The 25320-nt window shown below is 37.3% G+C and overlaps 1 protein-coding gene across 1 annotated transcript in view; it reads left to right on the top strand.

Moving 5' to 3' along the window:
* Nucleotides 1-25320, top strand: part of GUCY1A2 (guanylate cyclase 1 soluble subunit alpha 2) — a 424741-nt gene that overhangs the window by 59135 nt on the left and 340286 nt on the right. The window contains exon 3 of the mRNA XM_043994631.1: nt 11629-11750. Coding sequence (XP_043850566.1) covers nt 11629-11750 — 122 coding nt within the window. The remainder of the gene's footprint in view (nt 1-11628; nt 11751-25320) is intronic.

The raw sequence follows: 25320 nt of genomic DNA, 5'->3' as shown, positions 1-25320 counted from the left end.
TGGTCTTACCTTTATGTTCCCTTTCCCTCTGTGTGGGATTCTTCTCATCTCTTTATTACCTGCCCAATCCTATTTCTTTTCTACTCAATTTTCTTCTAGAGCCCAGTGCCTTGGAGTTTTTAAAATCCCTTTTCCTATTAATGTAGGAAAGGGCCTGAAAACATCATTTGTGCTTTGAAATTCATTTATGCCAAAGTGTTAATAATCTCAGATATTTATTTTAAGCTTTTTATCACTATTGTTGAATATAAACTCAGTTAAAAGAGACCATATAGCTTTATAGAGAATTGGACAAGTACATACCTTATTTAAATGGAACAAGTTAGATAAAAAGGGTAGTGACAACATTTTAAATGAAGAAGACACAGATATATTTAAAAATTATTAATAACATAAGTTTAATATCAAATATGTTAAATAATTTATAAATTCTTAATAATTAATGTTAGCATTTATTGATAGCCTTTCTAAATCACTGACAGTTATGAAGCCATGTCTCCAAAACACTGTGAAATAGATAGGACATGTATTAAAAATATCCCCATCTTATAGATGAAGAATCAAATCTCAAAGGAGTAAAGCGACCTTCTCAAGGTTACATAGATGATAAGTCAGAACTGGTATGTTAACTCAAGTCTTTTGATTCCAAACTTGTTAATTTTCCACCACAGCACATTAACTCATATAAAAAAACCTTGCCCCTATGTCCTCTTGCCATTCATGTCTTGCCAGATCCCAATCCTGGATCCCTGCCACCACCTTCTTCCTCTAATCCTACTCACATGCTGCTCAACGGAATTGGAGGAAGTCGTACAACCGTACTAATTGGGTCCACAATAAACTTTTGTTCTCTAATTTGAACTGGGGCCTCACAAGGCCATCCTTTTTTTTTTTTAAGTGAGGCAATTGGGGGTAAGTGACTGGCCCAGGGTCACACAGCTAGTAAGTGTTAAGTGCCTGAGGCTGAATTTGAACTCAGGTACTCCTGACTCCAGGGCCATTGCACCACTTAGCTGCCCCAAGGCCATCCTTTTGCTCATCCCTAATTGATTCTCTAGCTTTCTCCATACGGTGGCTGTTCCAGATCTCCTTTTCTTTCCTCAAGCCTCCCATGCCAACTCTTCCTGAACGTCTCATATGAGGATCTCAACTCCTAATTTGCTGAAAAATTAGAGGTTATTCTTTCTTAGTCTGAAGCCAAAGCTCCTTCTGTTCCCTTTCATCTCAGACTTCATTGGAATCATTCTCTATTCTTTAGTTTGGCCTTTGATAAAGAAATTGTACATCTTGCTAAGGTCAGCACACTCTACAAGTATTCTTGATCTTCCTTTTTTCTAAAGCAGATAGCTCCCTTAATCATCTCCATCTCCACTGTTTAGTTTCTTGCTACTTACCAGTTCCTTCCCAATAGCCTTTAATTACACTCAACTCTTTTCTATCCTTCAAAAATTCTCAGTAGACCCACTATGCCTTCAAGCTGTCATCCTGTACCTTGCCTACCTTTCTCAGTAAAACTTATGGGGGAAATAAAAACTGTCTACCTCTACTGCTTCCAATTTTCTCTCATTCACTTCTTTGCAATCTGGCTTTTGACATCATCATTCAATTGAAACTGTTTTCTCCCCAGTTAACAATGATTTAATTTTTATCTTTCTTAATATCTCTGCAGTAACATTGTTAACTACCCATTTCTCCTGAATATTCTTGAGTGTTTTTTGGTGACACTGTCCCCTTTATTCTTTTCCTACCTGTCTGACCACTTCTTATTGGTCTCCTTCACTCATGCACCCATATCACTATATTTATACCCCTTCACTATATTTATAATCCAAAGATCTGTACTTGGCCATCTTCTCTTCTTTCTCTATGCTATCTTATTTGGTTACCTTATCTTCAGCCTTACAGTGTCTCTTGAAGTCCAGGCCCACACCACAATGTTCTGTTAGATATTCCAAACCAGATGTCTTGAAGTCATTTCAAACTCAACACTTCTAAAGCAGAATTCATTATTTTTTCATCCAAATAAGTGTAACAGTAGGACTGTTCATTAGACAAATGGTGGCTCAGGTGGATACCTAGAAGTCCAAGAGTTCTCTTTCTACTCAGAGGCTTACAACATTTCTTTCTTCAACCACCAGGAAGAGAACATGATTTGGCTTTTTAATGCACACCAAGTTCTAGCTCAGCAGCCAGTTAAAGACTTTTCTTAACCATGATGTAATCAAACAGGAAATAATCACAAAATACCTATGCATGCCCTGAATTGGGGACAGAATCCCTCCATTAAATATCCTCATGCATTTCTAGAAGCAGGTTTAACAAATCCCCATATAAATTGGCAGTAGGCTGTTCCCCCTGCTCATGTTATAAGAACCAAATCCCCACTTACCATTCTCTCCTAAATATATATATATATATATATATATATATATATATATATATATATATATATATATATATATATATCCCAATAGAATATAAGCTCCTTGTGGGCTGGTAGCATTTTACTTTTGTCTTTGTATCCCTAGCACCTAGCACAGTACTTGGAATATGGCAGACTTTCAGTAAATATTTGCTTGCTTATTTGAAAACTGATTAATGAAAGCATATTTGGATGACACTAAAAGGAGGCAGAAACAGCATATTAGTTTGATAGACCAACCTGTCAGTCCTTAAGTTTGAACTAAGGTGTTTGAGATTATTCATAGAAGAGATTTAAAAGACTACATATGTTCATTTCAGAATGCAACAGATCAGGTAGAAATCAGTAGTTCCATGGCCCATTTTAATTTTATCTAAACATGAAATAGCAACGCACCTTCAGTAAACTAGTCTAAGGCTCAGCATCTTTTTCTTTGAAGTGGGCTATAGGCTCTATTAGTCAAAGATTTGTGTTTACAAAAGACATTTTCCCATCCTTGAACTAGCCCATAGCCCCATTCATGGGAGGGATTTTTATACTCCAAAGGGAAAATTCTGACAATGCTCTTGTGACATCTCTTGGTACATTTTTATTCAAGGTACCTCTGGGTTAGGTAGAATGTTACGAGAAATGTGACATGAGAAGCAGGATTTATTTTATTTCTGGGAAGGTTCTGCAGGATCTGTGGTCTAATGATAATGTCGGCCATGCTGGGAATTATTTACTCTGGGCCAATTCATGAAGCTACTAATCTTTTGTAGTCCTGTACAAGAGATAATACGATATAATTATATACTATTGGACAGATGGAAAAAATGACAGATGAAGTCTTGAAACAGATTGCTAAGGAAATAAAAGACATTGTTGTGATGGGAGACTGTTTTGGCTGGTGTAATAAGAACTGGGGTCTGTGGTGTGGAAGACCCCCTGGGTCAGGATGGGAGAGTGAAAATGACTCAGATTTTGGTTTAATATTAGAATTAAAAACAAATAAATAAACAAAGCACTCTTGAGGACAGTTCAGCAATGGAATCAGAAATCTGCTGAGTGGACTCACTTGGATTGGTAGTAGAGGTTACATGATTGTCAAGAGTGATATAAGTGGGATTTCCACACTGAGTCAGAGACCAGGCTAGGTGGCCTTCAAGGACCTTTCTATGAATCTACATGATTCAGTAATACATGGTACTAGAGAAAACTGGAAACATTGATGCTGAATATAGATACCGGAGAACTAATAAAGAATGAAATATGGTTTGGCTGTGAAAAAGTAATATTAATTACAGTAATTTATGTGATCTGTTTGCCATTTATGTTTAATCACAACATAACAAAATAATGATTATGCATACCATTAAGCATGTATTCACATCACCTTTGTTGTCAGTTTTATTTGCTTGCAAAAGGTTTATCTCTATACACATAGGCTCACTTATTTGTCTGTCTGTATTATATACGCATAAATTTGCTCATATAATATGGTTATCTTTTCACAGCCTGAAAAGATTAGAGAGAACATTAACTAGGATTATAAATTTTAGACTAGTGGCTAGTAACTTCTAGTTATTAGAAAACAGATCATTTTGGGGAGTGGATGAATGGCATGAATATTCGACAAAAAATAGACAATAGGTTGATAGGTAGATAGAACATATATTAGGCACTTGCCACATGTCAGGCACTATGCTATGACCTAGGGATACAAATAAAAGGAAGAAGGCACTCCGTACCCTCAAAAAGCTCCCATTTTAATTAGGGAAGATAGCATATAAAAAAGGGAGTGGGAAAATCTTCTATCAGAGACTGGGGATGCAGGAGTAGATTTCAAGTTTGCAGTAGGAGAGATGAGGATGATGGCCAGAGTGAAGGCAATATGATGTGGAGTTTGCCAAAGAGTGGCATAGATATGTCAGAAAGGAGGAGCTATAGATTAGAGGACAGGCAAAACACAAGGGTTATTATAGGGCTGAAATCTGAGGGGAACTAGGGATGCAGAGATAATATGATTCATCATATTAATTGACTTTATTAAATTACCCTTTCCTTTTCTTCAGCCTCTCTTACCATGAAAACCTTTAGATCTTTCCAGCATTGAGCCCTTCAAGCAGAATCCAGAAACTGAATTATTCCCTGCATGTTTAGTTCCTTAGCCTACTTGGATCCTTAACGATTTGGCAGAAGGAGCTAGACATACATGCTAACTATTCTCTCAAGCAGATGTTCACATCTGTAAGAGCTGTAGCAAGTAATTGGGTCTCATAGGCTGTAGCTTCCCTGTTATAGTCAAATGTGTATTTGTGTTTCAGATTTCTTTATCTAAACTGGATTCACACTTCTGCTTGATATGTTAACGGGACACATTGCTTTAGTTATTATTAGCAATCAGCCCAGAATCTCATCTCTAGGATCATTTCTCAAAAAAAAAATCATTACTTGTTATGGTTGAATCATAAAATCATAGGTTTTAGAGCCATAGGGAACCTTAGCATTTATCTTGCACAATTGCCCAGTTTTATAGAAGAGGATATTGAGGTCAATATAGATTAAGTATAGGCATCAATCAATCAACAAAGATTTATTAAACATATACTTTATGCCAGGTACTTTGCTAGGCAAAACATAGATTAACTACCTATCTTTCAGCATTGACCAGAAGGTAAGTGCAGAGAAGTCTGAAATGAACTGTTCACAATAAAAAAAACCACTGAAGCATATATAAGAAGATATTCAGAATATCAGAATTTATTTTTTCTTTATGCCAGAAAAAACTAGTTTTCTCATAGACAATAGAATTGTATCTGAAGCTTCAATTCTCTCAACTGCATCCTTGTAGACCTTCCTGGGACAACATACTATATCCAAGACAGTTGATTCCATTTAAAAATGGCTGTAGTCATAAGCAAGTATTTCCTTATGTGAACCAGAGATTTTCTTCTCTATAACCAGCTATTCTTTGGTTGGTTCTAGTTTTTCCCTCTCAGAATAGAGTCAGGGTAATATAGAGAGCTGGATTAGCATATTGGATAGGGGTCCATCTTTGAAGTCATAGTCTTGGGTTAACATTCTAACACAAACTGGATATGTAACAATGAGCAAAGAAATAAATAATTCAGTTATTTGTGCTGGTCAGGAGAGTTTGTGCCTCTTTAAGGCAATTCTCCAAATATTTTAAGTCTGTAGTCTTTTCTCAAGATTAACATCTCTAGTTCCTCTGTCATATTAACAATCATATGATCACATTATCTTAGAATTGGAAGGAATTGTAAAGGTTATCAAATCCAACCCATTCCTGAACAGGAATCTTCTCTACAACATCTGTGACAAGTGATCGTATACAACTTATGCTTGAAAATTTCTAGAGATGGGGAACCCTTGGTTTCCTTCAGTTAATGGAGTGACTTCCATTTCCTTTATTGTCTTGGTCATACTTTTCTGGAACCCTGTTTCATCTCATCAATGTTCTTTCCAAAATGGAGAACTCAGAATCAGACACAGTTCTCCAGGTGTGTTCTGAGTAGCTCAGAGTATATATAGCTTCACCCTCACCTCATTTTTTCTGTGAGTTATAATTCTGGTGATGCAGTCCATAATCTGGTTAGCTTTTTGGTCACATACCACAGTTTTGTTTCATATTAGACTGGCAGACTTTTAAAATGCCTCCCTATTTGCCTTTTCTCCCCATTTTTTTTTTCCAGTAAGGCAATTGGGGTTAAGTGACTTGCCCAGGGTCACACAGCTAGTAAGTGTTAAGTGTCTGAGACTGGATTTGAACTCAGGTACTCCTGAATCCAGGCTGGTGCTTTATCCACTGCGCCACCTAGCTGCCCCCCCCCATTTGTTTTTTATATTTACTCCTATCTAGCCATATTTATCCTTCTTGTACTTTTGAAATTGATTTTTTGGATCCCCGTATAGTCCTTTACATTTGTCTTTATTGAATTATATCAACAACTTAGAATAACAGACCAAACATAATATACATTTAATAAATTAAGATATACATAAATGTAAAATGTAGTGCTTGGACTCAACCAGCTGCGTAGTTATAGCATCAGGGAGGAGTGATTAGGCACAATTCATGTGAAAAAGTCATTCAACCATTTATGAACTCATATAATTATGCCATCCAGTCTTACCTCTCTATGCTTTCCACAAAGGGTACTCCTGTGAGAGACTTTGCCAGTTCCTGCTACATCTCTGCCATTTCCTAATCTACCAATCAAGTAAAGCTGTATGGATAATTGAAGTTCCCTATAACTCTATTTTATCACTGTGACAGTGTTGTAATCTACACCTGGAACTTTGTATTCCATTCTTCCTTTTGATCAAGAGATCTGTGTACCCCTGCCTCACTATATCATCTTCTCTGTTGTACCTTCTTTTTATCTTTAACCATATGTTTTTTTCCCATGCCTCCTCCTATGTTAGTAAATTTACACAATGATATTTGTTTTCTTAATATACAGTGCTCCTCTGACTTTCTCATATATTTTCCTTGACCTCTTTGCAGCCATTGATAGTGTCAATCATTTTTTTCTCGATACTCTCTTTTTAGGTTTTTGTGATACTTCTATAATGGTTATTATCCTCTTAATTGTCTCACCTCTCCTTCACCATCTCCTTTTCTGGTTCTTCACCAACTTCACATACACACTAACAGTAGGGGTTCCCCCAATCTATCCTGCTATCGCTTTCCTTTTCCCCTCAGTATTCTTTCATTTGGTGAACTAATCAACTCTCTCCGTTTTAATGATCATCTCTTTGTCAAAGATTCTCATATCTACTTGCCCAGCCCTAATCTCTTTCCTCTTCCCCAATCTTGCATCTCTAACTGCCTTTTAGACAGCTCTGACCTGTAAGTATCTTAAAATAAATATGTCCCAAACTGAGCTCATTATACACCCCCCACAACAATTTTTCCTTTCCTACCTTTTTTTATTACTGTGGAAACACCATCATCTTTTTAATTACCCTGGTTTGCAACCTTGATGTCATTGCCAACTTCTTACTCTTACGCATGCTCCCAAATCCAATATTTTACCAAATCCTGTCATTTCTACCTTTTTTAAACATCTCATCTATATACCCTCTTCTATCTTCTTAAACTACAACCATCCCATTCCAGGGCCTCATCACTTATTGCAATAATCTGCTAATTGGTCTTCCTATTTCAAGTCTCTCCCCATTCCAATCTATCTTACATGCCACTGTCAAATTGATCTTCCTAAGGTACAGGTCTGACCATTATTAGCCACCTACTCAATAAACTCCAATGGCTTCCTATCCCCTTTTCTTTAAAACCTTTATGATCTGGCTCTTTCTTACCTTTCTGGTCTTATACTTTATATATTTGTGATTCAGTGACATGTGGTCCTTTTGTTGTTCCTCGCACATGATGCTCAATCTTTTGACTAAGCAGTTTTGCTGCCATGCCCTCATGCCTGGAATGTTCTCTTTCCTTTTCTCTGCCTTCTGGTTTTCCTCACTTCTTTCATATTTCAGCTAAAATCTTATCTTCTGTAGGATGCCTTAGCAGTCCTCAATCTTAGTGCCTTTATTCTGAGATTACTGCCCCCCCCCATTTTTCCTGTTTATATCTTGCTTGTTGTTTGCTTATTGTCTGCCCCCATTAGACTATTGCATTCTGATGACCAGGGACTATTGTCTTTTGCTTTTCTTTGTGTGCCCAGTGCTTAACACAGTGCCTTGAACATAGCATGTGCTTGATAATTGCTAGTTGACTGACTTTTGAACAATGTTTAACCACCATTATATTCTATTGCTGTATTCTTTCTTTTTTTTTGGTGGGGTAATGAGGGGTAAGTGACTTGCCAAGGGTCACACAGCTAGTAAGTGTCAAGTGTCTGAGGCCGGATTTGAATTCAGCCCCTCCTGAATCCAGGGCCAGTGCTTTATCTACTACGTCACCTACCTGCCCCTTCTATTGCTGTATTACAGGCATGGAATGCAACTGGCCAAACTTTTTAGTAGTTTGCTCTAGGTTCATATTTGCTTTCTTACAATATTTTCCTACTATTGGATGTTAGACTCAAATTATTTCCTATTGCTATTTAAAATGAAGTCTTTTCATTTTTCCTATTTTATGTGTACTATTTCAGTTTTACACAATTGAACTTTTGTGGTTTTCCTTTTTGACAAAGGAAGGATTAAGTTAGCTTAATTTTAATAGGCACATTGAGACTGTGACTTCTTATTGTAATGATTACCCCTAGGTATTACAGATAATAAGGAATGTTTTTTGTTGTTTTTCTAGTATATGATCTCATGAGTTGTTTTATTTCTAGAGATATGAGTTTATAGATATGTGTATTTATAGTATTATTCATGTGATTGTGAGTTGATTAGGGAACTAAGAGACTATGTGATCAGGGTCAGAAAACCAGTATATCTATGTTGGAGTTCAGCTCTCTCTCCAATTCAGGGGAACTTAACATTTTTGTGTCATGGATTCCTTTGGCAGTCTGTTTAAAACCTATGAACCCCTTCTTAGAATAGTTTCCTTAAAGGCACAAAATAGCATATAGGATTGCTAAGAACAAAAACAATTATGTTAAAATACAGTTATCAACATGCTTAAAAAAGTCCACAGACTCTGGGTAAAGAACCTGCAATCTAATCTATATCATGACACTTTTCCATGATGTAATGAGACATCAGAGCAGGATTTCAGTGAGGTTATATTTATATATATATATATATATATATATATATATATATATATATATATATGTTAGTCTTAAAATAAAATTTTATGTGTATATATATATATATACATATATATATACATACAGATTTACGTCTTTATAAATCTAACTCCACTAAAATCTTTGATTCTAAGTTTTCATTACAATTTAAATTTGGGCGAATCCTGCCAAATTGATGTCATAGGCCTGACTGTTGGCTACCCCCATCCAAATCTCAATTATCAGTCAAGATCTCATTACCTTCCAAATATTTCAGATGGAGGGAGGAGGGACATAATATCATACTAATTCCCAACTCAACTCTAGCCAGAATAGTCACTCTCAAGAAAGAGAAGCAATAGGCCCATGGATTGAAGTGGTGATTTTTGGTTAAGAGTATTAAGTCTCTGGGGGCAGCTAGGTGGTGAAGTGGATAAAGCACCGGCCCTGGATTCAGGAGGACCTGAGTTCAAATCTGGCCTCAGATACTTGACACTTACTGGCTGTGTGATCTTGGGTAAGTCACTTAACCCTCATTGACCTGCCCCCCTCCCCAAAGAGCATTGAATCTCTTTGAGGGCAAAATGACCAGACTCTTTAAAAGGGACATCATGCGTTTCTCTACCTCCAGTCCTCAAAACTAACTTAGAGCTTGGAAAGGTACTCCGATTTTACCTTGAACCCCAAATCGGTGTTTAAAAGCAAATGAATGGTCAGGATAAGCAGGAAGGCAATTAATTATATGTGACCTGATTAGAATGGTAACCATGGGAAAGTTGTAGTGATATAGGGACTGCTGCATGGCCTTCATCGTTTCCCTTTCAAGAAGAGGGCAGCAAGCAGTGCTGTTCCTTTTAGAGGAAGTATGCATTTCAGAAAGCATCTCTGCTTCTCTTTGGAGGACAGAAGGGCCAACTAGACTTAATTCTTCCTCTCTCTGGGAGATCAGGGAACCTCATACTAAGGTCTATACAGTATGGTTTAGAATCACTAGTTGTTTTAAATCTAATTCCATCCTACTTTCAGATGTGTTTGTATATCTGCATTTGCTAATAACACATCTGGCAGAGATTGCAGGAACTCATTTGTAAGAGGTAGCATTGTTACTAATGAATCGGGTGACAATTCTCCTTATGGTTATTGATAAAAAATGTTTTTCATAATTTATTGAGTCATTTCTGTTAGGTTTTCATGTTTATATTAAGCTAGACAGTGTCTCAAACATCTAAATGCTTCCAGGTCCTTATTAAATATCACCATCCTGTCTCTAGCAAACTCATCTATTTATTCATTGAAGTTTAGTCTTCCATCAAGTCCTATTGATCACTTTATTTAAAAATCCTGAGTTCTTTAGTCAGAAGAGGAGTCACTGGTGTCCCTAAATTATATTTATAGCAGTAATGCTTATATTGTAAGAAATGGATTGGTCTTAGGAGTAGTGTATCTCAGTTTGGAAAGGCTCATTGCTGGGGTATTGGCTATAAGATGAGAAATCCTTTTGATACAACAATTATTTAAGATAGATAAATAGATAAAACATTTATTAAGTGTTTACTATGTGCCAGACACTGTGTTAAGCCTTGGTGATTAAAATATAAGCAACTAAGTTTACTTGTCCTCAAGGAGTTTACATTGCAATGGGGGAAGGAAATATAAAAAGGAGTTGGAAAAAGCTGGACAAGGTGGCATCATTTGGAAATAGTCCTGAGAACCTGATTCCTAGCAAGGTGAGGCAAAAGCTCACCTATCAGAGACAAATGTCCCAGGGGTAGAGTTAAAGTTTTCTGTTCAGGTTTCTAAGCAGGGAAGCAATGGGAGTTGATGACTGGAGTGAAGGCAGTATGGTATAGAGATGATTGGGAATTAAACTGTTAATTAGATATTGAGAAATTATAAGATATGTTTGAAGGTGTACCCACAGTGATGAAATCACTAAAGTTTGAAGTACATACATATATACATATATACATGAAGGTGTGTGTGTGGCAGGGGAGAGACACACACGCAGAGACAGAGAGACAGAGGTATGGAACACGTGGCTATTTAAAATATGCAAGATGACAGTTAAATAAAATAAAACACTTCTATCCAACAATGGTGTGTGTCTATTTGCTCAATGAGGCTGGTTTTACCTCACAGATGCTGGACAGCTACTCACCACCCCCTGCTTTATATGTACCAGGCAACTTCAGTAGAAAAGCACACTGCCAGCAGGGATGACGCACACAGATAGTGAGGCATTTGCTAACTGCTAAATTTTTGGTTTTCTTTTCTTTTTTCCCTTTATACTGTTGCTTATTAAAGAATGTCTCCAATTTCATTCCCATGCTGTTCCTGCTGATGCTAATGTTGGGTTTTGTCAGAGACTATGTCTTAAATCATCAGTTATTTAGAAATGCCATTGGGCTAAAAGCAAGGGGTATGAGGGCCTGTATGTTCTTATGCATGCACGTTCAGAGATTCTTTAAAATTTCCATATGCTCATTATTTTTTCCATTTTAGTTACAGGGATGCAGAAAAGAATTTCTACAATCTTTCTAACAGATGCTCCTATGCAGACCATTCCAGCAAAGAGGAAATTGAAGATGTCTCAGGAATTCTTCAGTGTACCGCTAACATGCTTGGTATATTACATAATTTATATGTGTGTGTGTGTGTGTGTGTGAGTGAGAGAGAAAGGGAGAGAGAGAGAGAGAGAGAGAGAGAGAGAGAGAGAGAGAGAGAGAGAGAGAGAGAGAGAGAGAGAGAAAGGGGAGGTGGGAGGGAAAGTGTATGTATGAAGGTTATTTTCTTTTCCTTGGATGAGAGACCTAGAGGATGGTAAAGACTGAGCCTGAGACTTTGTCCTTGGGGACTTTCTTCTAATACATTAGAAGTTGGCAGAATGAAAATGACAAATTCACTTAGAAATTGAAAAACTTTATGATAAAAATGTTTGCTTTTTAGCTAAAGATTTTCTATGTGAAATATTATTAACCTTGGGTTCAATTATCATTCGGTGTCACTTTTGGATGAATACAATTCTGGGATAAGAATCTCAGTCTTTATTTTGCAATGGAAGAACAAAGATATAGTAGTTAACCAACTCAAGGTAACAAGCAATAGGATGTTGTTAAAAATGAAAAGATATGTTGGAATTTCTTTTGTCTGTCCCTCTTAGTGATTTCATGAACTTTGGTTGGGCTTACCAATTAAAAAAAATGTTTTTTTGTAGTGAGAGTCCATGAATGAAGAATTGTTCTATATTTACAGTTAACAAAGGATAAGGTGATATTTTGGGTAATCTGTTTCTTGGGTATCCTAAATTTTAATTTGTACCACCCTGAAAAGCCCCACATATTCCTTGACAAAGCAAATTCACCTTGGTTTCTCTTTCTCCTGCCACATTGATTTTCACATTAAAATAAGGACACCTAAAGATTCTCAGGGTTAACATGTCAAAACACACCCAATCTCTAAATAATGGTAGATGCAAATCCCTGAAAATTAGGCATTATCAGAGAACAACTGACTGTAAAGAGCTCATAGTAAGATAATAGAGAAGGGAGACTTTAAGGGTATTTCTTTTTACATCTAAGTAATTCATGAATCTTTCCTCTACAAGTATTTTACATGTTGAGTTCAACCCCATAGGGTACACTTTGCAAAAGTATAGGTATAATTTCAAGATAAAAATCTGGCCTTTTATCTTTAGATGGCTTGTCAAAAGTCACATACATCAAGAAAATGCCAAAGACAAACACCCAATTTATCAAGGACAATTCTTGTTAGACAAACCACCTTTTTTCTTTAAAATTGGGAATTTTTTTTGGCCCATCTCTGGTCCTGACACTTTTTCTGTTCAGTAGCTCCACAGTCACATCTACAAATTCAGAGCCCTGAGATTTAGCTCATCTGGTCCAGGGGATTTGAAATCATCGCAGACCAATAGGTGCTCTCCTACCACCTTCTCTTTTCTCTTTGGTTTCAATGCACGGTATTCACTTTAATTTTATCCTTCCCTATCCAAAGTTTTTTTCTTCTATGTCAATAAAATGGAAGTAATATGAGTTTAATAGTTCTGTCTTCTCTCTATTATATATTATCATCCCCTCATGCACCTGTAGAAGAAGTCCAGTTCTTTATTTTATCTTCCTCTTGTCCTCAGAAGATAATTTAAGTAGACCCAACATGATTATTATAGTGGTATGGTGTCAGTCTGGAGAGAGATGTCTAGAGGAGTTCCCTGGGGATCTGCCCTTGACTCTATGCTGTTCAACATTTTTACCTGTCACAAAGTCCAGGAAGAAAAGAGTTATTGGGTAAGAGGCCAGATAGTTTTTGTAATAGCCAAGGAAGTTATTTTCAGGACAGAACAACCTATTTGGTATCCAGAAGGAAGAGGCCTAAGGATAGTGTATCATCACGATTGGTGAGAAGAAGGAAGGCAGTGAGCAGCCAAACTTTAAAAATTTATGGTATTTTGCAAGCCAGAGGCTTATAATAATGGGAAGGGGGAGGAATTCTTAAGTTTGACACAGACCTAAAATTTTCTAGAAAAGGATGCCATTAAATGTCAATCCTTCCCTTTCTGAAGGTACTTATCTTTTATTTTTATATCACCTTTACTTCCAGATATATCTCCTTCCTTTATCAAATAGTTTTCTGCTCTTTTAATAAAGTGTTTAAAATAGAGGGGGTTAAAGCAACTTAGCAAATCTGACATATCAACAATGCAACAGTGTATGCCATGGGTGGCACATTGAATAGAGCACTGGTCCTGAAGTTGGGAGTACTTGAGTTCAAGTCTCACCTCAGATGCTTAGTAGCTGTGTGAATCTGGGCAAGTCACTGAACCCCACTTGTCTTAAACATCTGGGGCCATCTCCTGTCATCTTGATAACATATCTTGCCACTGGACCCAGATGTCTCTAGAGGAGAGAGTGAGGTTGGTGCCTTTGCACAGCCCTCCCTCACTTAAATCCAACTGAGTGCAAGTTTCCATCCCTCTTTGAGAATGAAGGACCACCACCACCAACAATCTGCCATAGCTTTCCCCTATAGTCACCCAGAGAAAAGATTGATAGATAGATAGATAGAGGCAGACACACACAGAGGCACAGAGAGGCACATGCAGATGTAGCAACGGATAGAAGCACCGGGCTTGCAATCAGGAAGAACTGGGTTTGAATCTCACCTTAGTCACTTTCTAGGTTCATGACCTTGAACCAATCACTTATTCTTTAAGCCTTTGGTTTCTCATTTGATAAATATAGATTAAAAAGAGAATCTAGAAAAAAGAGAAAAATCTATCTCTTGGGGTGGTTGTGAGGCTTAATGAAGATAGTGAATGTACAGTGCTTTGCAGACCATCATATGCTAGCTATCCAGTTGTGAGCTATTTATGTGACTTGTTTTAAAGAATTAAAAAAATTGAAATATGAATTTGCTTTTGAAAAGTAGAATGCTATGGTTCCCACCTGGGTTTCTTTCAAGATCTTCCAGACTCCTTTGGGGTCATCTTTATGGTGAAACATAGACTCTGAGCAGCTCTTCTAGACACAGCAAACAGTAACTGCCTTTTTCCTGAGGCACTGAGCTGTAGCCTACTCTTGACATCTCTGTGCTTGATCTGTTTTGTTCCTAGTTGCCTTTTAAATTGCATGGTGTAACATAGAAGAGAGTATAGGGATGAATTCAACCTCAGACAGGGTTAAATTACTCAGAAATGTGTCTTCTTTCAAAGGGGTGGAGGAGAGGGGAAAAGGAGAGGGAAGCCTTTTGAAGAGGATTAGAAATGTTTTTGATGGCCAGAGACCCACTCAGTGGGGCCAGGAACTGTTGTCTTTGCCTTAGAGAATTCTTAAAATATGTGGTTACAACCATGGAAGCATGGCAAACATTTTCTCCTCATTTTCTCAATTGCCTGGGTATAATAGGAGCAGGGAAGATGGGGAGAATAACATGAACTTTTTGTTGAAGGTGAAACAGAAGTGGGAAATTGAGCAGAAGGAGAATGAGTTACTTCACCTCTATTTGCCTCAGGTTCCTCATCTATAATATGGGTATAATAATAGCACCTGTTTCTCAGGGTTGTTGTGAGGATCAAATGAAATAATATTTGTGAAACACTATAGGCCTCAAAGTGCAATATAAATGATAATTAATTTTATAATGAGAACACTGTACTTGGCACTGGCTTCTCTAGTCAGTTATCTTTAATGGTGAATTGGCTCCTTGGGTTGAAGCTCCAGGTCAAAGATGAGGGCTAGAGGAGAGAAAATGGAACTCAAAGAAAGCAAAGACAAGATGAGTACACACACACACACACACACACACACACACACACACACACCCCATACATACAGCCATCTATATCTATCTAGATACACATATAGATATAGATGTATGAATGTATGTATCTATGTATGTATTTGCCATGCTTTTCCCCATCTACCCTTGAAGAACAATTAATGTACTGTCAGAATTGTTCATTCATTTCCATTCCCAAAATAACCAGTATTATGGTCCTTCAGTACTCTTCCCTTTGGCTCTGAGTTAGTAGCTTTTATTTTCCATCCCAGTATTTACAGAATGAAGATATTAAACCACTTACTTCTTTTTGGTGCTTTGAAAATTGAATGCAACAATGAAGTACAGTATTTTCAAGAGGCACTTAAAGCTTTAAATAAGGCTATGCAAAGAATAATTTGAAAGCAAAGAGGACTGTCTCTGAATTCCAAGGTGACCTGATAAAAACTGTTGTAAATGAAACCTTGTCTAGATCATATTGACATCGTTTCTGCACAATATATTAAAATTTTCAAGTGGCATGCATTTGTGTGCATGTGGTTTTTAAATTTTAAAGGTAATATGGTTAGTATTTTCATCAAGGTAATGAGTTTAGTAGATTAGTATGATGGAATAATTATTTCATCCATATGAAAGCTTTTTAAAACCTGATGTTTGCTTACTAGCTGTATGACCCTGGGCAAGTCACTTAATCCTCATTGCCCCAACCCCCCCCCCCCAACCCAAAAACCTGATGTTTGCTTTTGGAAAGAGACAGTCAATTAAGCATTTATTAAGTGCCTCTTCTGTGCCAAGAATTGTGCTAGGCACTAGGAATACAAAGACAAAAAAGAGATAGTCTTTGCTCTGAAGGAGCTCATAAGTTAAAGAAAAAAATTGTTGTATATGTTGGCATAAACAAAGTCAAGTAGACCTTGAAGTACAAGGCACCAGGATCTTTTGGTTGGGAGAACAGAAAAGGTGATAAGGTACTGAATGAGGCTGGGAATTGTGTGAATAGAGAGAAGTGTTCTGTGAAAGGTGTTGTAAAAAGAGAAATGAAAGGTTGTGGCAACTGACTGGATAGTGTAACGATTGGAATGACGCCACCTTCTGGAGACTTACTGTAGAAGAGTTCCTCCCATGAAGCGAAGGTCTTTGAGGGCAAGACCAGGAGTCTTTTCTTTGGCGTCAGGAAGTGACACGGGCTAGTGGGAGGAGGAAGGAAGAGACTGGTGATCAGTCTCGCTCTCTTTCCTCTGGACTCTGGTGGAGAGCGGAGCTAGAAATGTTCTCTCCCTTTAATAGATAGGAATCTAGGCCTTTCTCTCTCTTTACCAAATTCTTATTCTCCTTAATAAATGCTTAAAAGTCTAAACTCTTGCTAAAGCTTATAATTTATTGGCGACCACTCATTAGATATTTTAGACAGTTTAGCTAGAATTTTAGCCCTTAACAATAGATAGGGTGAATGAGAAGAAGCATGAAAAGATGACATCTAGGCTGCTTACTTTAGTGCATGGAAAGATTTTGATATCTTCTCAGTAATAGGAAAGTTTGGAAGAGTGATAGGTGTCATTTGGAGGAAAATAATCATTTCTACTTTGGATGTGTTGAATTTGAGATGCCTATAGCCAGTATAGAATGATCAATATGTAATTAGTGATAGGAGTCTGGAGCTCAGTAGAGAGATTAGGACCAGGTAAATAGATGTTGGAATCATCTTCATAGAGATTATAATTCACCTTATATTCACTGATGAAATAAACAAGTGAGAGAGTATAGAGAGAAAGGAAAAGGGGGCTGAGGACAGATTCTTGTCATAAGTTAACTGTTAATGACTGTGATATGGATGATGAATGAGAATACTAAGAGTTAGAAAGGTAGGGGGAGAACCAAGAAAAAGTAGTTTGCTGAACACCCAAAAAGTACAGAATATCCAGAAGGAAATGGTGGTCCAAGGTGTCAAATGTTGCAGAGGTCAAAAGGATGAGGAGTGAGAAAAAGCCATTAGTTTGTCATTGGTAACTTTGGAGAGAGTGATTTCGTTTGAGTTTTGAGGTAAAGAACTAGGTTATAGAGAAATAAGAAGTGCGGAAGTGGAAAAGAAATGGGGGCAACAAGTGTAGAAAACCTTTTCAAAGGATTTGAGAAAAAGAGGGGAGAGAAAGATTATAGCTAACACATGATAAGCTCTATTGAGGTTTTTATTTATTTAAGGACAGAGGAGTGGGATAGAGAGGAAAGAAATCAAGAGATGAGGAGAAACTAAAGACTAGAGAGAGAACAGGGATGAAAGTCAACAAGCATTTACTAATCTTTCCATGCCAGACATTGTACTGAGTGCTGGTAATACAATGACTCTTCTCTCAGGCAAGACTACTTGTAAATGACTAAGTATGTACAAGAAAAAGAGTATTTGTAAGGTGGTTTTGGAGGGAAAGATACCAGCTGTTAGAGCCTGGGAAAGATATTTGGCAGAAGGTGAGATTTGAGAATGGAGATAATCTTCTGGAGAAGACAGGGGATTGGATCAAGAGAACATTCACATCAGGGGCAGCTAGGTGTCACAGTGCATAAAGTACTGGCCCTGGATTCAGGAGGACCTGAATTCAAATCTGACCTCAGACACTTGACACTTACTAGCTGTGTGACCCTGGGCAAGTCACTTAATCCTCATTGCCCTGTAAAAACAAAACCAAAAAACCAACAAAAAAAGAGAACATTCACATCTATGGTGAAATGAATTGTTGAGGCCAGGAGTTGGGTTGAAGAGGGAGACTGTGAATCAGGCACTGAATCCACTGAGAGAGGAGGGATGATGTCTTGGGGGTCCTTAGGATCTATATTGTATGATAGAATTAAAGTGAACCTCAAGGAAGAAGAGATTGATGAGTGTTGGTGATAGTGGGGGAGTCTGGAAGTGACAATGAGGAAAAAGGGTTATTGAGATTGGAAAGCAGCATGAAAGAGAGAGTAAAACCAGTCCTGTAAATGATGGCCAGGGATTCAGTGTCATTTGGAGCAAGGCTAGGTACAAGAAGATGGAAAAAGCATGAGAAAAAGAGGTTTACGATTAAGGAAAAGCCGAACACAAAACTTCAATGATACTCATGAAAACTGAGCATAGTGGCAACTGAGATAGTATATACCACTTTGCTATCCAATTGTTTTATCCTGGCAACAACTCTGTGAGTTATGTGTTATGGACATTATTATTACTCCTATTTTATAGATGAAGAAACTGAGATTAAATAGATTTCTCATCACAAAGCAAATAAGGGTCAAAAGTAGGATTTCAATTCATGTTTTCCTACCTTCAAGTCCAGCACTATCTACTATACTATGTTAATAATATAGTGTCAATCAGTCAATAAGAATTTATTGAGTGCCTGCCATGTTCTAACTACTGGACTAAGTGGTGGGCATACAAAGAAAGACAAAAGATAGTTTCTACTTTCAAGGAACTGACATTTCATTAGAAAGTCCTATATAATTTGGCTTTTATGGGGTAGAAAAAGTTTCACTATGAATTTTTAAAATGTGTGTTCTCAGTTGTTTCTGTAATTACTGTACAAATTAAACATGCCCTGGGGTAGCCGCAGAGTTTCACATTTACACTACTATATTGTAATGTAAACATTGTGGGCTCAGATTTCACAATACATTTCTTCTTTAGGTGACTCAATCCATTATGGAAATTAACATTGAAAAAATCCTTGTTACAATGTTTCATTTAAATGTTAAAAAAATTTAATTGAATTCACCAAGGATTATTGTAACTATATCATAGTTACAACCTTTGGTTTAGATTCTAGATGAAGGATAAGATTCACTCTTCTCTCTGTTCTTACTCTTTCTTATAATAATATGCTACTTCTAGGTAGTGATAGGTAAATATATTTTACTGTCAGGTGAAGGCATTTAGGCACTCCTTTACATGGGCATAAAGTTATCTTTGATTCATTGTCAGTTATATTTTCATATATTAATTAGTCTTTTTGTAGCTTTTGAAATTGTTGACCATTCTCACCTCTTGACTTTATCTTCTCTCTTCTATTTCAAGATATCAACAGTCTCCTAGTTCTTCTACTATAACTAATAATAATAACTAAATTTACATAGCACTGACTGTGTGCCAGGTACTGTGGTAAGTGTTTTATGATTTTCAAAATTTATCTTCGTAGCAGATCTATGAGGGAGATGCTATTATTATTTCCATTCTTACAGATGAGGGAACTAAGGCAAACAGAGGTTGAGTGACTTGTCCAGGGTTACAACCTAGTAAGTGTCTGAGGTTGGATTTGAACTCAGGTCTATCCTGACATCAGGCCAGGTACTCTACTGCACCACCCAGCTGCTTCAATCACACCACCTGTCTGATTCCTCCTTCCTTCTCTTCTTTACTAGTTCCTTTTCTTCCTTTCACTCTGTGTTAGTGTCCTCCATGGTTTTGTCTTTAGCTTGCTGTTCTTATTCCAAACCTTCTAATTTTTCACTACCATCCTTGGCTATCTCATGAATTATCACCTCTGCATAAGAATTGCTTAGCACAGTTACTAGCTCATAGTAGGGACTGTGTGATTCTGAGCAAGTCACTTAAACTGCCTGCCTCAGTTTTCTCATTTGTAAAATGGGGATAATAATAGCACTTACCTCTCAGAGTTGCTGAGAATTTGTAAAATGGTTTTGAAAAATGCTTTTAAAACCTTAAAAATGATATGCAAGTGATTATGTTGTTATTATTGTTATTGCTGCTGTTTTCAGTAATATTATTATTATTATTATTATAAATGCTAGTTGACTGACTATTCAGATGTCTCCTTAATTGTATGTACAACCTCCTTGTCTTGCCTAAACTCCTGGTCCAAATTTCTTACTACCTGTTGTACTTAACACCTAGTTTTTAAACTTAACATACCCCAAATGGAATTCAGCTTTTCCCCTCCAAAACCTGCTTTTCCTTCTAACTTTCCTATTTCTGTTGATAGTTTCCCAGTTACCAAAACTGGAAATGTCAATGTGCAAACCTAACTCTTCAGTTCAACAAACATTTAATTTGGACTTCCCATTTTGTCCCCTCCCACTCAATTGGTCACCAAGTTTAGTCAGTTTTGCCTTTCCATCACCATTATCTCATACTCATTCTCTACCATAGGTACTACTGCCTTCCTCATCCCCCAGTTTAGTTTCTCATCATTTCTCATATGTAGTGTTACAATAGCCTGATCTCCTTTCCTCCAGGTTTTTTCTCCTCTTGAATAAAACCTTGCTACAGTTGTCATAATAATCTTCCTAATGCACACATTTGACCATGTTACCCACCTCAAATAAAAAAAAAAACCAACAACAATTTCCTACAGGATTAAATGTATGCTTGCATTTAAGGCCTTCCACAATCTTCCTCCAATCACTTTTCTAATCTATCAGCCTTATTTCACATGATTCATCTTGCTGGAGATTATATTCTAACCAAACTTGACTGCTAACTCTTTCTGATTTTCTTGTTTCTGTGTTCATACCAGTAACCTCCCTAATCTAGAATGCACCTTAGATTCTACAATGCACTTATCACTCCTTCTTCAAATACACTTTTGGAAATGACTCCTTCCAGAAGGAACTAGGTCAAGTGCCACTTTTCCCATTAATCTTTAACCCTACCCCTACCCTGGACCTATACCCATCAAATAAAGCTGATATCTGCCTCCTTAAATCTTCTTAGAGTATGTTATCTGGTATTTTAAATCACAATATATGTTGTATCAGCCCACTCTGGGTCTTTCTATCCCTTTCTTAGAATAGAAGTGGCAGCTAGGTGGCAGTGGATAGAATGCAGGGTTTGGAGTTAGGAATAGTAATCTTCCTGTGTTCAAATCTGGCCTCAGACACTAGCTGTGTGACCCTAGGTAAGTTACTTAACCCTGTTTGCCTCAGTTTCTTCATTTGTAAAATGAGCTGGAGAAGTAAATGGCAAACCATGCTTGTATTTTTGCTGAGAAAACCCTAAATGGGATCATGAAAAATAAGACATGACTGAAAAAAGACTAAAAAACAAGAGCCGATTAGAAAAGAAACACTAGAAAGTACTTTGTTACTTTTCCCTTATATCTGTGCCTTTCATTAGTTTTTCAGTAGTTTTTGTATCCAGCCATGTGATTCTGACCAAGTCATTTAACCACTAAGCTCTCTAGGCAGCTCTACATTGCAGAGAAGGTGCCCACCTGCACTGATGGGGGGAGTTTTTTCTTTTTTCTTTCTTTTTTCCCTACTGGGCAATGAGGGTTAAGTGACTTGCAAGGGTCACACAGCTAATAAGTATCAAGTGTCTGAGGCCAGATTTGAACTCAGGTCCTTCTGAATCCAATGCCAATGCTCTATCCATTGCACCACCTAGGTGCCCTGAGGGAGTTTTTTCACGTGGAACTTTCCTATACCAAAAAAATCACAGGTTCAGGCTGGATCCCATATCTGTGTCACTGTGTCCAGTATACTTCCATTCTATTTATTTAATTTCCCTTTTCAAAAACCCTTTAAATCATTCTTGTTGTTCTTTCTTGAGGTGTTCTTATATATTCCATGTACTAGCTGCAAATGTTTATCCCTTTAAAAAAACAAAACAAACCCCAAACACCTCATTCTTCCCAACACATTTGCCCAGAGCATTATAGAAGAGGCCCCAGAAGTCATGCCATGAACTTGTGAGCTTAAGGGGAAAGCCTCTGAAGGCTGAGCCTGCTGGTTGGCTCACTGACCCTTCAGTTGTTTGGATTATTTTTTAAAAAATATGGTATGGGTTTTCTTTGAGTCACACAGAAGATAGTTTGCCATTTCCTTGCTATGTGATAAGGCTGGCAGTGTTCCCCAAACCCTTAACTATTTTGACCTTTTTTTTTTTTTTTTTTTTTTTTTTTTGCCATATCATGGGACAGGCTCACAGCAATTTCCCATGTGCACTGTCATTTTCATTCTATTTCTGACATTACTACTTTGTGGGTTTCTTTACTCCATTGGATATACATCTTTTTCCCTAGGGAGAGTTTGCATTTTTCTGTGGTTCTTGCAGTGTATGTTTGTGTATATATGGGTTCACATTTTATCATTTCCTGCCTTTAATTCTGGTCCTTTGGGTTACTTTTTCTTTGAATTGCTCTTTGCCCAACAATCCTCCTTTTGGATTAGGAGTCATCTTAATTAATTTGCTGTTTACTTTAATCCTCTGGATAATTAATGGAATTTAAAAATAAGAGTAAGGATAAATTCAATCCCTCAGGTCCCACACTAGAACTGTCGCTATTGTCATTACTTTTTTATTTCTGATCTTCCAAGTAATGCTCAGTGCTTTTGACAATCCAAGTCAATTTAAATTAATTTGGTGAATATAATTTTATGAGTCACAATAAAGGTATTACTGAAATCAAGGCACTTTTTGTATCTATCGAATTGAATTCTCTTCATTATCTCATCTAGTCATTCCTTTTTTAAAAACAGCAAAAAGAAAAAATCTGTCACAATTTTATCCAAACCTCTTCAGTTTGGTCCTTAATGTTCTAACAGTCTGAGTTTTCTATGTGGGGGCTATGACCCTCAGAGGCATTGTAAATGTCATTTATTCATGTGTTTGCCCCCATTAGATTGTGAGCTCCTTTAGGGCAGGGGCTGAATTTTGCCTCCTGGTATCCCCAACACTTAGCACAGTACCTTGCAAGTGGTAGGCACTTAATTAACATTTAGTGACTGATAGTGGTCATTTAAAGGGACTGACAATTCAAATTCAGAGTAGCTAAGTCCCTGAGGCACTGAGCTTTCACATTCTGACTTCTCTTCCACTATGCTGATGCTCTACAGCTTGTTAGGGCAGCTAGGTAGAACAGTGGATCTAGCACTGGCCCTGAAATTGGGAGGACTTGAGTTCAAATCTCACTTCAGACACTTACTAGCTGTGTGACCCTGGGAAAGTCATTTAACCCCAATTGCCTTAAGCATTTGGTGACTTTGCACATTCCTCCTTCACTTAAATCAAAATTCACTGCAAGTCATGACATCACCCTGATGTCCTGGTCCTCTTTAAGAATGAAGGACAAATAACAACAGCTTGTTAGCTTCACAAAATTTTACAACTAAGAGGGGCTATAGAGATCCCTAGAATAATCCCTTCATTTTACAAATGAAGAAATCATAGCCCAGGAAGCTTAAGTCATTCGTTTAGTGCTTGGGACATAAAGCTGCTTAATAAATAATGCTTGTTGACTTGACTGTTGGACTTGACTTACCCAAGGTCACATAGTTAAATTTGGTACAGTGGGAAGAGTACTGGCTCTGAGATGAGAGGATCTGAGTTTGAATCCTGCTTTTGATGCTTACTTCCTATGTGACCTTGGACTAGTCACTTAAGCTCACTTTCTTCATCTATAAAATAAAGAGATTGGGCTAGATGAACTCTGAGGTCCCTTTCAATTCTCAATCTATGAACAATCTATGGCAGAGTCACTAGCAGAACCCAGGATTCCGGATCCCTAGTCCACCGTTCTTCATCTACCTCATACAGACTTATATACTGGATTCTTCCTCATGCATAAGAGTCAGGGTAGAACATTGTTCAGAAGCAGGACTCCATCTAAACCTCCTCCCACACTTGAGAATTCATTCTGTTTTTAAAGACTCTTATGGAAGAAGACTCTCCATCTTCCTTTGGTAAATCTTCCTGCCTTTAAGAACCTTAATTGTCAGGCAGTTCTATTTTGTATCTAATCTAAATCTTTCTTACTGATGTCTAATCAATTTCCTTTATTTTCTCCCTAGTGAAGATGAAAGATATCAATTATGGATTCTTCAGGAGCCCTTAAATAATCATTAAGCCCCTGGGGCCACCTCATCTCTACACTACAAAGCCCCAATTCCCCTGCTGGGACCAATTTCCCTTTCATCATGTTCAAGGCTCTTCTTTGAAGCTACTTCATTTGGGGATTTCAGCAGTGAACTCCAGATTTTTGATAAGATCTGCCTTGCCCTATGTGGACTAAGATTATTGCCCTGAGTTCTTATACACTGACCTCCTCCTTGAGTATTTGGAAATCAGGATTTTTCATTTTAATTTAATTTGAATCTTTCCTTTTGGGAAGCTTCAAAAGCAAAAAAAAATCCAAATGAGAGATGCATCAGAAGTATAAAATTATCCCTCGTTTCTTTTACTCCACCAGTTAATAGTAATACATCACTTTCCTCTCTGTAAAAATATGTTGTTTTGTTCTCAAAAGATAAGCATCTCCTTTTACTTTCTGGGGAGCTGATGCATACTGTTAAAAGGAAATAAATAAATTATTCTACAGCTATGAAAGGTGCCATTGGACAAAAATTCCAAATAGAATTTTAATGAGAAAAAAAGCATTCTTAAAGTACAGAAATCACTTTTTTTTTCAGCTAATTCAATATCTTTTCCAAAGCTTCAGCTACCTTTCCTTGTTTTTCTAGTGTGATTATTTTGTGAATAGAGACATGTTACTCTCTCTTGTTCCCTTCTTGACCCTCCACAAGTGAGTCCTTCATGTGATAGTGAGAAATCTTTGATGTCCTGATCATCTTGGGTTTCATTTGTGTGGTCAGATGGAGGCAAGGCAAGGACAGTTTGATGACTTTGTGAGGTGTATGTGTGTGCACACACACACACACACACATATTGGGGCAGGGTCAATGAGCATTAAGTGACTTGCCCAGGGTCACACAGATAGTAAGTGTCAAGTGTCTGAGGCCAGATTTGAATTCAGTTCTTCCTGAATCCAGGGCTGGTGTTTTATCCACTGTGCTACCAAGCTGCCTCCGAGTATATTTTTGTTTATAAATCATTGCAAATATGTCACTTTGTTTGAACTTCACCACCACCACCACTACCACTATTACTACTACTACTACTGCTACTGCTACTAATTT

The sequence above is a fragment of the Dromiciops gliroides genome, chromosome 3 (assembly GCF_019393635.1).
Source record: "Dromiciops gliroides isolate mDroGli1 chromosome 3, mDroGli1.pri, whole genome shotgun sequence".
NCBI classification, from domain to species: domain Eukaryota; kingdom Metazoa; phylum Chordata; class Mammalia; order Microbiotheria; family Microbiotheriidae; genus Dromiciops; species Dromiciops gliroides.
Note: the sequence above shows the minus strand (reverse complement) of the source record. Positions and strands in the feature narration are given on the sequence as shown.